Here is a 14,284-nt window from a genome sequence, read left to right as displayed (position 1 = left end):
AATGTGTTGATAATAATAAAAAGAAAAAGGAGATGAATTATTATAATTCGAAACCATTGCAAAGAACCTATTAAAAGAGCGAAAAATAATATATATTATTATTAACACTAATAATAATAATAATAATGATAAAATACAACAAATAGCAACCCCCATAGTCCGAAGTTACCGACAGCAGTTGGAAAAAGAAAGGAAATAAAAAACTTTCAAATATAGAAAAAAAAAAAAAACTACAATTAAAACTATAAAAAAACTATAAAAAAAAACCAAAGACAACTCTTCCATAATTATTATAAGATAAGTACGATATATCGCTTTTGACTCCTACTCGTAGAAATTCGATTTAATAAAATATATAATAACAATAATAATAATAAAAGCAACAAAAAAAAAGGAAAAAAAACAAACTATAACGGTAGTATTAATAAAACACAATAAACAATTAATAAAAAAAAAAAAAAACTCTTTTTTTAACACGTATATATATATATATCAATTTTTTAACTTGCTCATTAGCCTTTGATTCAGTAAAAAACAAAGTTTGCAGAACCAGAAGTGACACTAACAGTACAGCCATCTGAACCGCTTCCATTATATTCACCATTTTCATAGTAACATTCACCGTTGATAGAACTACCGTCGGTAGCAACAATCTTAACATTGTAATTTGGTTGGTTTTTATTGTTTGGATTTGGAATAATACTTAAGTAACTGATACCATCGGTATATCCAGAACCCAAAACAACTGGTGCCCAATTACCGATGCCACTACCATCTGTACCCCAAATACAGCCATCTTCAACGGAAACACCAGCATTATTAACATAATACTGAGAAGAAGTTTTTTTACCTTCCCATAAAAAGTAAGTGTCTTCATCAACGACACTCATTGGTTTTGAAGACCCTGGTTGAACAACAGTTGGAACAACCATGTTTTCGGAACCTGGATAATCTGTTCTACATAAAGCAATTTCTTGATCAACATTATTGACGGCATATGCACTGTTTTGGCCCCATTCACATAAATAGTTAGTGTCTGTGTTAGATCTATATAAATAACCATTATTACAGTACAAACCACCAACAGTTCTACCATCACTTGGTTGATCAGATGGCCATTGGGTTTTAGACATACCGGCTTGACAAGCATAAGAACAATAGTAACCATCCTCACAGCTAGAACTGGTAGATCCATCCAATTTCATAATACTGGCCCAGCCACCAAAACCAACCCAATCTAAGGAAACAACACCTTGACCGCCTGGAAATTCGGAACATGGAATAACACCGTCTTCAAACTCTTCGCTTGGACCAGAAAAGTCAGATAAATCACCATCAATACTAGTCGAACCAGAGCTTGAGGAAGAGGTGGTGGTAGCGGTTGAAGAGGTGGTTGAAGAAGAAGAGGAGGAGGAAGAAGAAGAAGAAGAAGTAGTTGTAGTTGGCTCCAAAGTGGAGGTAGTGGCAACTGCAGAAGTAGTAGATGCTGCATTGGTAGTAGTAGTAGCGGCATTAGAAGTAGTGGCAGCTGCAGAAGTGGTAGGTACTGTATTGGCATTAGAAGTGTTTTCAGTTAAATCACTCTCATCAATAGCGGTAGCAGCAGTAGTAGCAGCAGTAGTAGTAGCAGCAGCAGTACTATCAGTATCTACTGTAGCAGTAGAAAGAACATCAACCGGATTACCTTGAGCATCGACATACTGAATTTGGGTACGTGTAACATAAACAACATCTCTTTTAACTTGTTCATCGGCGTGATGATGGTTATGACCGTTAGAAATAGCTGGGGCAGCCAAAGCAGCAGCACCAACTGAGGATAATAATAATAAAGTTGAATATTTCATAGTTGCAATTTTTTAATTTTTTTTTGTCCTGTTTTGTTTATATCTTTTTAAGGATTGTAAATTCTGGTTCGAGGGTATTGATTAAAGTTTCAAATAAAATAAAATAAAATAAAATATGTGGAAGGAAAGACTAAAAGTTGGTAATATTTTGTTTTTTTTTTGTTTTTTTTTTTTTAATTAATTTATTTTTGCAAAATCTTTTGTATGTATTTGCTTGAAAATATGGGAAGGAAAGGAGTGACTGGGATTAAAACTATTAAAGATTAGTATTAGTCTTGGTTTTTTTTTTTTCTTTTTTGTCTTTTTTATTTTTTTTTTCTAAAAAAATGATTTAAATCAAAGCAAGAAAGGAATAAAAAATTAAAAAAGGATATTTATGTGATGAAAGTTCAGCATTAAATTAAAAATATTTATAAGTTTAGAAGAAAGAAAAAAAAAAAAAAAGTAATAAGAATTATGGAAAGATTTGAAGATCGATTTATTAATTATTAAAACAAAAATTTTTTTTTTTTTTTTTACGAGAAAGAAAAAAGAAGAAAAAAAAATGAAAAGTTTTACTGGGCTGGCGAGTGTTAATACTGAAACACACAGAAAAACACGCAGTGGACAAGTACTGTTATTAATAACAGAATATTTTTAGAAAAAGAAACTAAAAATAAAAATACAAGATTTTCTTTTTCGCTCTGCGCAATTGTACAGAAATGCCTGATGAACGGGAAATCTTTTTGTTTATTTTTATTTTCGTGATCTCAGATCTGAAAGCCCGCTGTGCGCGTGTTTCTTAACAATTGCCGGCTTTGGTAAACAAATCTCTACCAAAAGAAAAAAGCACGTTGTTCTTTCAACCTCAAATTCACACATCTTCCATATCGTAGAAAATGATAACAACCACAACATATTATTCCCCTCTTTTTCCAATCTCTTTTCCAAATTAGGAAATAATACATTCCCCTCTTGCCACTTTCGTGAATAATGATATTTTCTTGGCTAAAATAAACTAAAAATAAACTAAAAATAGCTGCTATCACTGTTAATTATCATTACTATAACAAAATCATACTAAATATAAACCAGTATCAGGTAAAACAAAAAGCACTCTGCCATACCACTACAAATGTCAATTGTCTCTTTATTAGATGTCAAAGTATTAAACAATCCAGCAAAATTTACCGATCCATATGAATTCGAAATCACTTTTGAATGTTTGGAAGAATTAAAACATGACTTAGAATGGAAGTTGACTTATGTTGGTAGTAGCAAATCATTGGAACACGATCAAGAATTAGATTCTATATTAGTGGGTCCAGTACCTGTTGGTGTTAATAAATTTGTTTTCCAAGCAGACCCTCCTTCACCAGATTTGATTCCTGCTAGTGAATTGGTTAGTGTAACTGTCATATTATTAAGTTGTAGCTATGACAATAGGGAATTTGTTAGAGTGGGTTATTATGTTAACAATGAATATGATAGTGAAGAGCTAAGGGAAAATCCACCAACTGGTGCTGTTCCTATCGAACACGTTGTCAGGAATGTACTTGCTGAAAAACCAAGAGTTACTAGATTTAATATTGTTTGGGACAATGATACTGGAGAGGAAAATTATCCGCCTGAACAACCTGATGTTGATGAGGAAGAGGAAGAAGAAGAAGAGGAGGAGGAAGACGAGGAAGACGAGGAAGACGAGGAAGACGATGATGACAAACAGCATAATAATAAAAAGAGAAAAATTTTGAAAGAGAATAACGAAGATGAAGATGACGAAGATGAAGATGAAGATATCGAGATTGACCTAGAAGCGGAAGAAGAAGAAGAAGAAGAGGATGAAGATGGAGATGAAGACGAAGGAGAAGAAAGAGAAGGAGAAGGAGATGAAAAAGGAAAGGAAAGAGATGAAAATGGTCTAACAACACCTAAAATAGAAAAGGAAGAAACTCCAGAAACTAAAATTCAAGAGGATAACCATACAAATGATAAAATTGATATACCTACTCCTAAAGTATGAATTAACAAAATATTATATATGTATATACTCATAGTCTATCACTAGTAAAAAAAAAAAAAAAAAAAAAAAAAAAAAAAATGTAATATTTTTTTCTCCATATATAAAACATCCTCAATTATTCATTGATTCATATAACTTGTTCACTACTTGAGAAATTATAGTATATTTATCTATAATGTCTTTTTTGTCAAGACCATCAATTATATTCTTATCAGGATGCCACCTAATACGTTCTTTTTTTAATAACTGCCTTAAATTGTAATCTTCGCCAAAAGTAGTCATATTGGTATAATTGTGCCCGTATAGTTGAAGATAAAATCTTAATATGTTAATCTTTGTTAAATCATTAATGTTGCCCTCCTCCACAGTAATATTTCCATCAAAAATAGGGACATGTTTTTCCTTGCTGGCAGTGGCTGTTGTATTATGACAACATTTCGATTTCCCACAATTAAAATAGTTGTTAAATAAAACCGTTTTACGGTTGGGCATTATTTTATTGTTACTGATAGTTAATGAGGTATTATCATTCTGTTGCTCTTCTTTTAAAGTAACAAATTTATAGCCTTCTATAGCCTTACCGTATTCCACATACTTTGGCACAGGAACATTATCATTGTCTTTGCTGGAACTTCTATGTATATTGTCATCAATATGCGCAATTTTTTTTTTAATATTTTTAAAATTAAAAGGTTCATAAATTATCCTGGAATTTTTGAAAGGTTTAACAATTTTAGTTTTCAAAATCTTGTCGGTATTACTGTGATGTCTAGTGATCTCATTTTTCTTGTAATTAGTAGTTGATTTATTATAATACTTTGTTAATTCATCTCTACTTAAATACTTTGGTTTAGAAAGCTCAACCATTTATTTGTCCATCAATTTTGATATTTGGTGAGGTAGAAATGGGAATAAAAATTCTTTTTTGCAAACACATAATGATAAAATTAGGTTCACTTAATAATTAATGCTGCTTATATATCTGATAATATAATATCAGATCATCTATCTACTTTTATGGTTAAAATTTATTCTTTATGGGTCTTGTTTTTTATTTTTTTTTATTTTCACTTTCTCGCACTCTTTACCTTCTCGCACTCTTTACCTTCTCGCACTCTTCGTCTTCTCGCACTCTTCGTCTTCTCCCACTCTTCGCCTTCTCGCACTCTTCGCCTTCTCGCACTTGCTATTTAATGATCATTAAAAAAAAAAAAAAAAAAAAAAGCAATCGATATTCATATTTTTGTGCCCGCAACGACAACACCGAAATATGAAGATCAATGGTTTGTTTTGCTTTTTTACAAATTAGGAAATGATATTACCAATCTTATTAATCCTTTTATTTTTATTTGTTTTATTTGTTTTTTTTTTTTTTTTTTTTTTTTCTTATTTTCTTTTTTAAATACAGTATGAAAGGCAGTTTCGTGCTGTTTTTCGAGCATTCAAATGCACAAACCTAATAAGTCGAAAGTCGAACATTATATGTCTCAGTTTGCAAAAGCTTTGCTTTAGCAATATAGATAATATATTCAATCACTTTATTACTACGACTATCTCTTCTATATTAAAAAAAAAAAAAATACAAATAAAATGATGGCTAAACCAAGATTTAGACCGGCTTATAATACTAACAGTCGTGAAAATATTATAAACATGGCATCCAGAAGCAGTAGTACTTCCAGTATTGTACATGGTAAAATCTTAAGTGATAATAACAATGTCATTAATGTGACACCGGCGCAAGGAGCAAGGACTAGCTTTAATTCAAACAATTCATCCCCAAATTCTAGCTCCTATGAAGTAAGCAATGACTGTAAAAATAACACTGATGCTAATATAGTTAACGTCAATTATTCCAAAGTAAAAAAACTAGCCACCACCAACAAAAACAACAGCGGTTTTATATCAAGCAAAAACAGAAAACTCAAACATGTGGAGTACCAATTAAAAAATAAAATAGGACACGGTGCATATGGTGTGGTATACAGAGCAGTCAATAAAATAACCAACAAAGATTTGGCCATTAAAGTGGTCACCTTTGAAGATGATGAAGAATTATTAAATGATCATATGGTTGAAATCGATTTACTAAAAAATTTGAAACACCCAAATATAGTCAAGTACCATGGCTTTATACAAAAACAAACCAAATTATATATTTTATTGGAACTTTGTTCAAATGGCAGTTTAAGGGACCTAATAAAATCAAACGGTGGTCCGCTAAATGAAAGTACAAGTATTAACTATGTTAAACAAACGTTACAAGGCCTAACTTATTTACATGAACAGGGTGTCATTCATAGAGATATAAAAGCAGCTAATTTGCTATTAGATAATAAAAATGTCATCAAATTAGCTGATTTTGGTGTTTCCACTAAGGTCACTAATGTGGCAATGACCTGTGTGGGAAGTCCCAATTGGATGGCTCCCGAAATATTGTTGGGACAAGGCGCCACGACTAAGTCAGATATATGGTCTGTTGGAGCAACGGTTGTTGAAATATTAACTGGAGACCCACCCTTTTTCAATTTGAACAGAGAAGCTGTTTGTTACGCAGTAATGCATGATGTTTACCACATTCCCTCCAAATTCAAACTATCTAAATCCGTCATACAGTTTATAGCTAAATGTTTTGCAAAAAACATTTTTGAAAGACCAAGTGCAAAAACTTTATTGGAGGACGATCCTTGGATCAACCAAACTGCGAACGGGAATTTAGTTAAATTACAAAAATTGAAAAAATTTAAAGAGCATGATGAAGACGGTATTTTTTTTAAGGATTTTGGTGAAGACGGCGAAGATTTTGGATCGCCACATAAGGAGAAGTGTTCGCTAAATAATACCGAGGGTGAAGACACCAATAGTCCAATTAGTACTGCAATTGATTCGTTGTCCATAAATAACATTAGCACAAATGAAGATCCGTGTATGTCAGGCTCTATCTTACTACAAGAGTTTAAAAAGCAACAAAACTTTAGTGGCAATACTATGAAATGTATGGACAAAATAATAAAAGACTGTGAAATATCTCAAATTACTGGAGTCGTAATTTATCTTTTATACTCACGAAAGGATACTGTGATTATTGGATTATTTGAACTTTTTGTGTTGGCTTACAAATCCAAAAAAACCGACTTTTTGGTCGAATTTAACAAGAGTTATGGTATGCCCTTACTAATAGATTATATATGTTTTTTGAAGCAGATAAAAGATGAAAAAAAAGATGCGCTAAAATGGTTGAAATTATTAAACAATCTTGAAAGTATTTGTAATTTCCCCATTTTAAAAGACACCAGTGCTATAAAGCTAGTAGATATAGAGCTTTGCGATAACTTTGAAATGATCAAATTTGTTATACATCTATCTGTATTTTTAATTAATTGCAATACTAAAATATACTCTGAACTAGTCGGGAACAAATGGTTGCCTGCAGTTTTGAAAAATTTAAAAAAAGTTCATGATGTTAATGATAAGACTTCAATACAAATAATTAAGGATTGTCAATACTTATTGTATGAAACTACACAAAACGGTATATCTATTGGAGAGAATCTTTTAAGAGAAATGACACATCATTCTAGTTGGAACCATACTGTTTTAAAATGCTTAAATAATTTAACAAAAGTGGACACAAACCATAACAATATACAAGCATTACTGTTAGCATCGCATTCGTTGGGAATATCAGAATCATCTTCGGCTACCGGATCAAATACGTATAATATATCTTCGTATGTATTTCAATGGTTAACAAATGTGATTTTGCCCACCATTAAAACGAAATTAGAAAACTTGGATGCTTCTAATAAACAACTCTCAAAATCAGATTTTAAAACAACGAGATATTTTATTGAACTAGTCTATAACATATCACACACAAACCAAACTTACAAAACGCAACTAATTTCAAACATAGATATGCCTGTTGTTTGTAAAGATTTTTTGAGAATCCATAAAAATATTCCACAAGATAGTATTACGCATTATTCGTATTTGATCAAGTTTGTTATTAGACTAAGTGCTGAATTAACTAGTGAAATCAGCTTGAAAAATACTCAGGATTTGTTAATTAAATACTGTGAGACTGCGTTTACGTTTTTGGATGAATTTCCAGAATCTACTTATACATGGTGTGCTATTGAAGTATTAAGCAACTGTTTGCCTAAGATAACAAATTTGGAGTTTTCACCAACTGAAATCATATTACCTACCAGTGGCACTAAAGTTAAAAAATATAGCATAAATTCTATAGTTTTCCCCCTTTTCAATGATAGATTATTAAACAGCCAGGATTTTGAAAATGTTTTCAAAAAATTGAATAAATTATTAATGGCGTTAACAACTATCCAAAAGGCAAACGATGAGCACCAACAAGACAAACGTTATAGTAATAATTTTATAATGAACGATTTTTTCCAAGATGATAAATACATTGGGATAAGTTCAAAATTATCTAGTACCAATATTCATGGCTTAGAAGCGGATACTTCTAACGATCTAAATTATATTTCACCTATTGCACAATTAATTGTCGGGAACCCTCAATTTGTTATTGTAGTGGTTAAAATTTTGGAGAAATTCAAGGGCAGTTTAATTATTCAAATTGACTTTTTAAAATTCTTGAAGAATGTTTTTTGGCAATACGTTGAATATAGGTTCACAGAATATACGAAAAAAGAAAGGGAGCAATCTTCAATGGTAGCAGATAAGAGTGGACAAAATAATAAAAAAATAGATTACTTACAGATAGCTTTAAAGGCGCAAAACAAGTATACGTCTAATAACTTTAGAAACAGTGATCAAAACCACTTTTTTTTAAAAGCAAGAACACATAATTTGAGAGACGTGAATGATATTTTAATTAAGTTATGGGAAAATGAAAGTACTAGGGTTGGATATAATTCTATTTTAATCAAACAATTAGTTAAAGATATTAATAAGATATATAATGAATCTATAACATTTGCATAAATAAATACAAGAATATTTATAATAATAATAATTGCATAATTTTGATGGTAAACGTTAGATATTTTTTAATTTATTATGGTTAAGTATCCGTATCTGGAAACCCTTGAAACAAAGATGAGTTTTTTTTATTTTTTTTATTTTTTTATTTTTTTTCTGGAAAATATTTTTGATATTTGAAAATAATATTTGTTATTTATTTTAATACCCAAAAAAGAAAAAGAAAAAGAAAAAGAAAAAGAAAAAAAATAAAAAAAACACTGGTATAACAGTATATACACCCCTCAAATAACCATGTCTAAGCAATTCTTACAACATAAATATCAAATTTTAGAAAAGATTGGAAGTGGTTCTTTCGGATCTGTTCGTAAAGTACTAGATCTAAGTACTAACACTTATTTGGTTAGGAAAGAAATCAAGTTCAGTCACATGTCAATAAAGGAAAGACAACAATTAATTAACGAATGCAAGATTTTAAGCAGTTTAAAACACCCAAACATTGTTGAGTTTGTGACGTTTGATTATAAAGATGGGGTAGTTTACATATACATGGAATACTGTGATGGTGGAGATTTATCGCATTTAATTCGAGATTTTAGAGAAAAATATAAAAAAAAAATGCCTGAATATTTGATTTGGAGAATATTGGTCCAAATATCCCTGGCATTGTGGAGATGCCACTATGGTCTGGATTACCCACACTTAAATCTAATCTTTGATAAAGTTAAAAAGCCAGAAAGTAATAATCACGATGCCATTGTAATACACAGAGACATTAAACCTGGAAATATATTTTTAACAAACATAAAAGACGGATATCCTTTCAATGAAGTAATGGCTAAATTGGGGGATTTTGGTTTGGCTAAAAGTTTAAAAAGTAAAAATCAATTTGCCACAACCTATGTTGGAACACCCTATTATATGTCACCGGAGCTGCTTAAAGATAAACCATATTCTCCATTGAGTGATGTTTGGTCACTTGGTTGTTGCATATATGAAATGTGTAGTTTGCGGCCACCGTTCAAGGGAGCCAAGAATTTTACAGATTTGGAAAATAGAATTGTTGCTGCTGTTTATGAGCCCGTCAGCGACTTTTATTCAAAAAGTTTAAGAAATATAATAGATAGATGTATTACGGTTGATTTAAGAGATAGATATTCTGTAATGGATATTTTAAACGATATCCAAGCCAAGATTATGGCCAAGTCGCTACAGTTAGAATTGTTTGAAAAACAATTATTGGCATATGAAAAGGAACTTGTAAATATTGAAAAACATTTAGAACAAAGAGTCACAGAAAACAGATATTAGAACATGTGCATATATAGATATAGATATGGATATATATGTAGATAGATATGGATATATGCCAATATTTTACCATTTGGAGCCGGTGATTATTTCATAGGCTTCAATGTATTTCAAACGAGTTTCTTTAACAATATTTTCCGGCATTGAAACACCTTCAACACCATTCAATTTATTACTAGTTAACCAATCTCTTAGAAATTGTTTATCAAAGGAGTCTTGACCTTGGCCAATTTTGTAATTTTCAGCACTCCAAAAACGAGATGAATCTGGAGTCAAAACTTCATCAACCAATACGATTTCTTTACCATCATCTGTTAAACCAAATTCAAATTTGGTATCAGCAATGATAATACCTTTATTCTTGGCATAATCTCTGGCCTTGGTGTATAAATCAATGGCGATCTTACCAACTCTATCACATAAGTCTTTACCAATTAATTGTTCAGCTTTTTCAATGGAAATATTTTCATCATGATCACCTAATTCTGCCTTAGTGGATGGTGTGAAAATTGGATGAGGAAATTGCTGAGATTCTTTTAAACCTTTTGGTTGGAGAACACCATGAACGGTCTGGGTAGCACAGTATTCTTTCCAAGCAGAACCAGTGATGTAACCTCTGACTATGACTTCCAAAGGAATCAATTTGAATTTACGTACCAATAAGGATCTACCTTCCAATTGATTCTTATATTTAGCTTCTTGGCCCAATTTTTCTGGTAAATAAGAGAATATCGTTTTACCTTCAGGGATTTGAACCAAATGATTTCTGATTGGCAAAAAATCAAACCAAAATTCGCTGATTTTTGTTAGGATGGAACCTTTATCCGGGATTGCGTTCTTCATGATGACATCATAAGCAGAAATTCTGTCTGTAGCAACAAACAGTAAGGTCTTGTCGTCAACTTTGTAGATATCTCTAACTTTACCTCTAGCAATCAAGGGTAGGATATCGTCCAAGTTTGTTTCTGTTAAAGCAGTAGCCATTTTTATATGATTATTTGATTTTCTCTTTTCTCTTTTTTTTTTTTTTTTTTTGTGAAGTTCGAGGATTCACAAGATGAAATATGAAATAATAAATGGTTAATTAATAAAGCTATACAAAACCACTCTTATTTTAATATTTCTTAATTTTTTTTTTTTTTTATGGTTGATATTATTTTATAAAGCGAAGTCAAAAAGAAAATGCAATTAAAAACAAGTAAAATAAATAATCACATAAATGAAAAGTGACTTCTGTTGATACCATTAGGCACGATGTCCGATTAAGTACGGATTTAGCATAATGCGGAGGATGGAACAACGACGGCATATTTTTAAATAATCTAAAAATAAATAAATTAAATTTATTATTATTGAAATGCTACATGTCCGGGTAGCGTTGACATATATATATATGCATCCGCATATTAAAAATAATAAAATTTTTGTTTTTATTTCTTTTTCTTTCTTTCTTTCTTTCTTTCTTTTTGGCTTTTACTTTGAAATTGATTTATTTTCATTGGTACAAAGGGAAATTGCTGTTGTTGTGAGCAACGAAAAGTCAACCATTCTTTCATAAAATAGATCAACTTTCTTTGTATCCCATCCCTTCTACTGTCAAATTAGAAAAAAAATTTTCTTTTTTTTTTTTTTTTTTTTTTCAATTTTTATTATTATTATCCTATATCTGTTTTTGACTATTCTCGGTGTGTTTGTTCAAATATATTAATAGAGGAAAAAAAAAAAAAAATAATCATTGTGTAATAAATATATCAACAATCAAAACAATCAGGATGAATAATAACAACAACAACAACAACAACAATAATAATAATAATAACGTAATGGTGATAAAAGGGCTGAATGCACATCATAAAAGTTTACTAGGAGACCCAGCATTGGTTGAATCGAGTACAAATTATCAGGATATATTCAATGATATCAAAAATTCAAAACAACCATCTTTTTCACAATATGGTATGCGTCCTGGTATTGATGACAACTCTAGTAATAGTGGAAGTGTAGTTATAACAAAAGCACCTGTAGATACCAACGATAATACAAATACCATCAATAATAATAATGAAAGCATCAAGGCCAATATTGTGGGCCAGATTAATACCAATAACAATAATAATGTAGCAGCAATAAATACTACCATTTCCCATAACAAGTCACCAACTGTTTTGAATAGTATTAATTCCAAGAACATTTCTAAGCATCATGATAATTATGAATTATCAAAGAATGGCAAAATACATCATAATGCAACAACAGAAGATTATGATAACTATTCAGATTCAGACTTTGAAGAACAATTTGAAAAGCGCTTGTTAGATAACAAAGAACATCATAAAGATTATGTAGAAGAAGAGGAAGATAATAAATTCATAGAAAATAGTGCGGATGAAACACAAAATGTTGAGGAAAATGAATATGGAGAAGATTTAGACTCAGATATTTCCGACGACGAAGATATTGCTGATCCACCACCACCTCCTCCTCCAAAAGAATTAGACCCAAATAAATTGTATGCTTTATACCCATTTGAAGGGCCAGATCCAAGTCATTGCAATTTAAAACAAGATGAAAGTTGTGTCTTATTAAATGATCAAGATAGCTATTGGTGGCTGGTTAAAAGATCTAGTGATGGGAGAATAGGTTTTGCGCCTGCTGAGATATTAGAGATGTACCCAGAAAGATTGGCCAGACTGAATTGTTGGAAGAATGAAAATATGTCTAATAGTGGTGTAGATAATTTGGAAGAGATTAACAAGAGATATTACTTGAGCGGTACTAAAAACAATGATTATAGTAGATCTTTTTCTGACAGTAATGAATCTATATCTACTACTAATACTACTGCTAATAATACTAATAATGATAACAATAATAATAATAATAATAGTAGTAGTATAAAATCTGTGAGTTTTAATAATGTGGTAAGTTATGTTGAAAAAAATGGGTCGGATGATGGTGAAACAATGCATGATGAAACTATTGATTTAGGCGGTGACTACGATGAAAATGAAGATTTGCATAATCTGGATAATCCTCATAATAAAAACAACGATGATAATATAAGTGATGTTTCATGGAATAATATGCCACCCTTACAAATAAGTAAAGTGCGTAAAAATATCACTTCTACTGATAAAAATAGCGGACAAGTAGATAACGAATATAGTGGAGCAGAAGATGATGACGATTATAATGAGGAAGAGGAAGATGACGACGATCTTTTGCAACAAGTTTTTACAGCACCACCATCTATGTTTCCTAAAAATTCGAATGGTACGAACAATCCAACAGGTAATGTCAATGCATCAGATTATTCTCCATCTATTGGAGAATTTTCGCCATCATCTTCGGAATTCACCACTGATTGTGATTACTATTCTCCTCAATTAGAGCAGCAACCATATTTTACATATAGGAAGAATAGTGTTGGAAATATTAACAATGTAAAAAATAACAATTCTGGCAGTGGTGATAGTGGTATTATAAATAGCGATAATAATAGACTGGTTTCAATGAATAGAAACAATGATGTTACCACCAAAAACGACATTATAAACACCAATATAAACGACTATAAAAAATATTCTGTACTCGGCAATAATAGTAATAGTAACATTTTAGCATTACCTCCATCTAAAGCACTTTCTGATATTTCAAAATTAAACAGCGGCGAAGCAACACCTTTAATGCAGCTTCATAATGCTGTAAGTAATAATAATAGTGCAATTGACAGCACCATGCATCCAGATATCAATGAACTGTATAAACCAATATTTGATAAATTTAGCAACTTGATGGCCAAAATTGAAATGCATAGGGGGCAGTGAACAAAATATTAGTTTTCTTTTTTTTTTTTTTTTTTTTTTTTTTCTTTTTTGTATTTGATTTATTTAATTATTATTATTATGAATCTATTCAATTTTAATGTTTATAATTTTATATTAAAATTTACATTTTTTTTTTTATTCTTCTGGATAACTTCGGACAATGCAGATAACGGATCTTTTAATAGTGTGAATGTATCTTTTTAACATTTTTTTAATATATATATATATATTTTTTTTCTTTCTTTTTCCTTTTTATTGCCGTGCTGGATAATAATAATAATAGCAATAATAATAGGATATACTTAATCATAATAAATATATATTCAATAATT

General features: G+C 30.5%; 7 protein-coding genes across 7 annotated transcripts; 4 read left to right on the top strand and 3 right to left on the bottom strand.

Annotated features, from left to right (window-relative positions):
* Positions 1 to 524: 524 nt before the first annotated feature.
* On the bottom strand, positions 525 to 1,844 carry UTH1 (SUN family protein UTH1; the record flags this gene model as incomplete). The annotated part of the gene is made up of 1 exon (XM_046081065.1): positions 525 to 1,844. The coding sequence occupies one exon, from the start codon at positions 1,842 to 1,844 to the stop codon at positions 525 to 527; it is 1,320 nt and encodes a 439-aa protein (XP_045932703.1).
* Positions 1,845 to 2,958: 1,114 nt separating this feature from the next.
* ASF1 (nucleosome assembly factor ASF1) lies at positions 2,959 to 3,846 on the top strand (the record flags this gene model as incomplete). Its single annotated transcript, XM_046081064.1, has 1 exon — positions 2,959 to 3,846. The coding sequence occupies one exon, from the start codon at positions 2,959 to 2,961 to the stop codon at positions 3,844 to 3,846; it is 888 nt and encodes a 295-aa protein (XP_045932702.1).
* A 111-nt stretch (positions 3,847 to 3,957) lies between these two features.
* SCDLUD_005103 (uncharacterized protein) lies at positions 3,958 to 4,713 on the bottom strand (the record flags this gene model as incomplete). The annotated part of the gene is made up of 1 exon (XM_046081063.1): positions 3,958 to 4,713. One exon carries the CDS (start codon positions 4,711 to 4,713, stop codon positions 3,958 to 3,960), a length of 756 nt encoding a protein of 251 aa, XP_045932701.1.
* Positions 4,714 to 5,436: 723 nt separating this feature from the next.
* On the top strand, positions 5,437 to 8,817 carry CDC15 (serine/threonine protein kinase CDC15; the record flags this gene model as incomplete). The annotated part of the gene is made up of 1 exon (XM_046081062.1): positions 5,437 to 8,817. The coding sequence occupies one exon, from the start codon at positions 5,437 to 5,439 to the stop codon at positions 8,815 to 8,817; it is 3,381 nt and encodes a 1,126-aa protein (XP_045932700.1).
* A 291-nt stretch (positions 8,818 to 9,108) lies between these two features.
* Positions 9,109 to 10,125, top strand: KIN3 (serine/threonine protein kinase KIN3; the record flags this gene model as incomplete). Its single annotated transcript, XM_046081061.1, has 1 exon — positions 9,109 to 10,125. One exon carries the CDS (start codon positions 9,109 to 9,111, stop codon positions 10,123 to 10,125), a length of 1,017 nt encoding a protein of 338 aa, XP_045932699.1.
* A 66-nt stretch (positions 10,126 to 10,191) lies between these two features.
* On the bottom strand, positions 10,192 to 11,109 carry ADE1 (phosphoribosylaminoimidazolesuccinocarboxamide synthase; the record flags this gene model as incomplete). The annotated part of the gene is made up of 1 exon (XM_046081060.1): positions 10,192 to 11,109. The coding sequence occupies one exon, from the start codon at positions 11,107 to 11,109 to the stop codon at positions 10,192 to 10,194; it is 918 nt and encodes a 305-aa protein (XP_045932698.1).
* A 788-nt stretch (positions 11,110 to 11,897) lies between these two features.
* BUD14 (protein phosphatase regulator BUD14) lies at positions 11,898 to 13,952 on the top strand (the record flags this gene model as incomplete). Its single annotated transcript, XM_046081059.1, has 1 exon — positions 11,898 to 13,952. The coding sequence occupies one exon, from the start codon at positions 11,898 to 11,900 to the stop codon at positions 13,950 to 13,952; it is 2,055 nt and encodes a 684-aa protein (XP_045932697.1).
* Between the last annotated feature and the right edge of the window lie 332 nt (positions 13,953 to 14,284).

The sequence above is a fragment of the Saccharomycodes ludwigii genome, chromosome VII, assembly GCF_020623625.1.
Source record: "Saccharomycodes ludwigii strain NBRC 1722 chromosome VII, whole genome shotgun sequence".
NCBI classification, from domain to species: domain Eukaryota; kingdom Fungi; phylum Ascomycota; class Saccharomycetes; order Saccharomycodales; family Saccharomycodaceae; genus Saccharomycodes; species Saccharomycodes ludwigii.
This window is presented reverse-complemented; position numbering and strand designations above follow the sequence as displayed.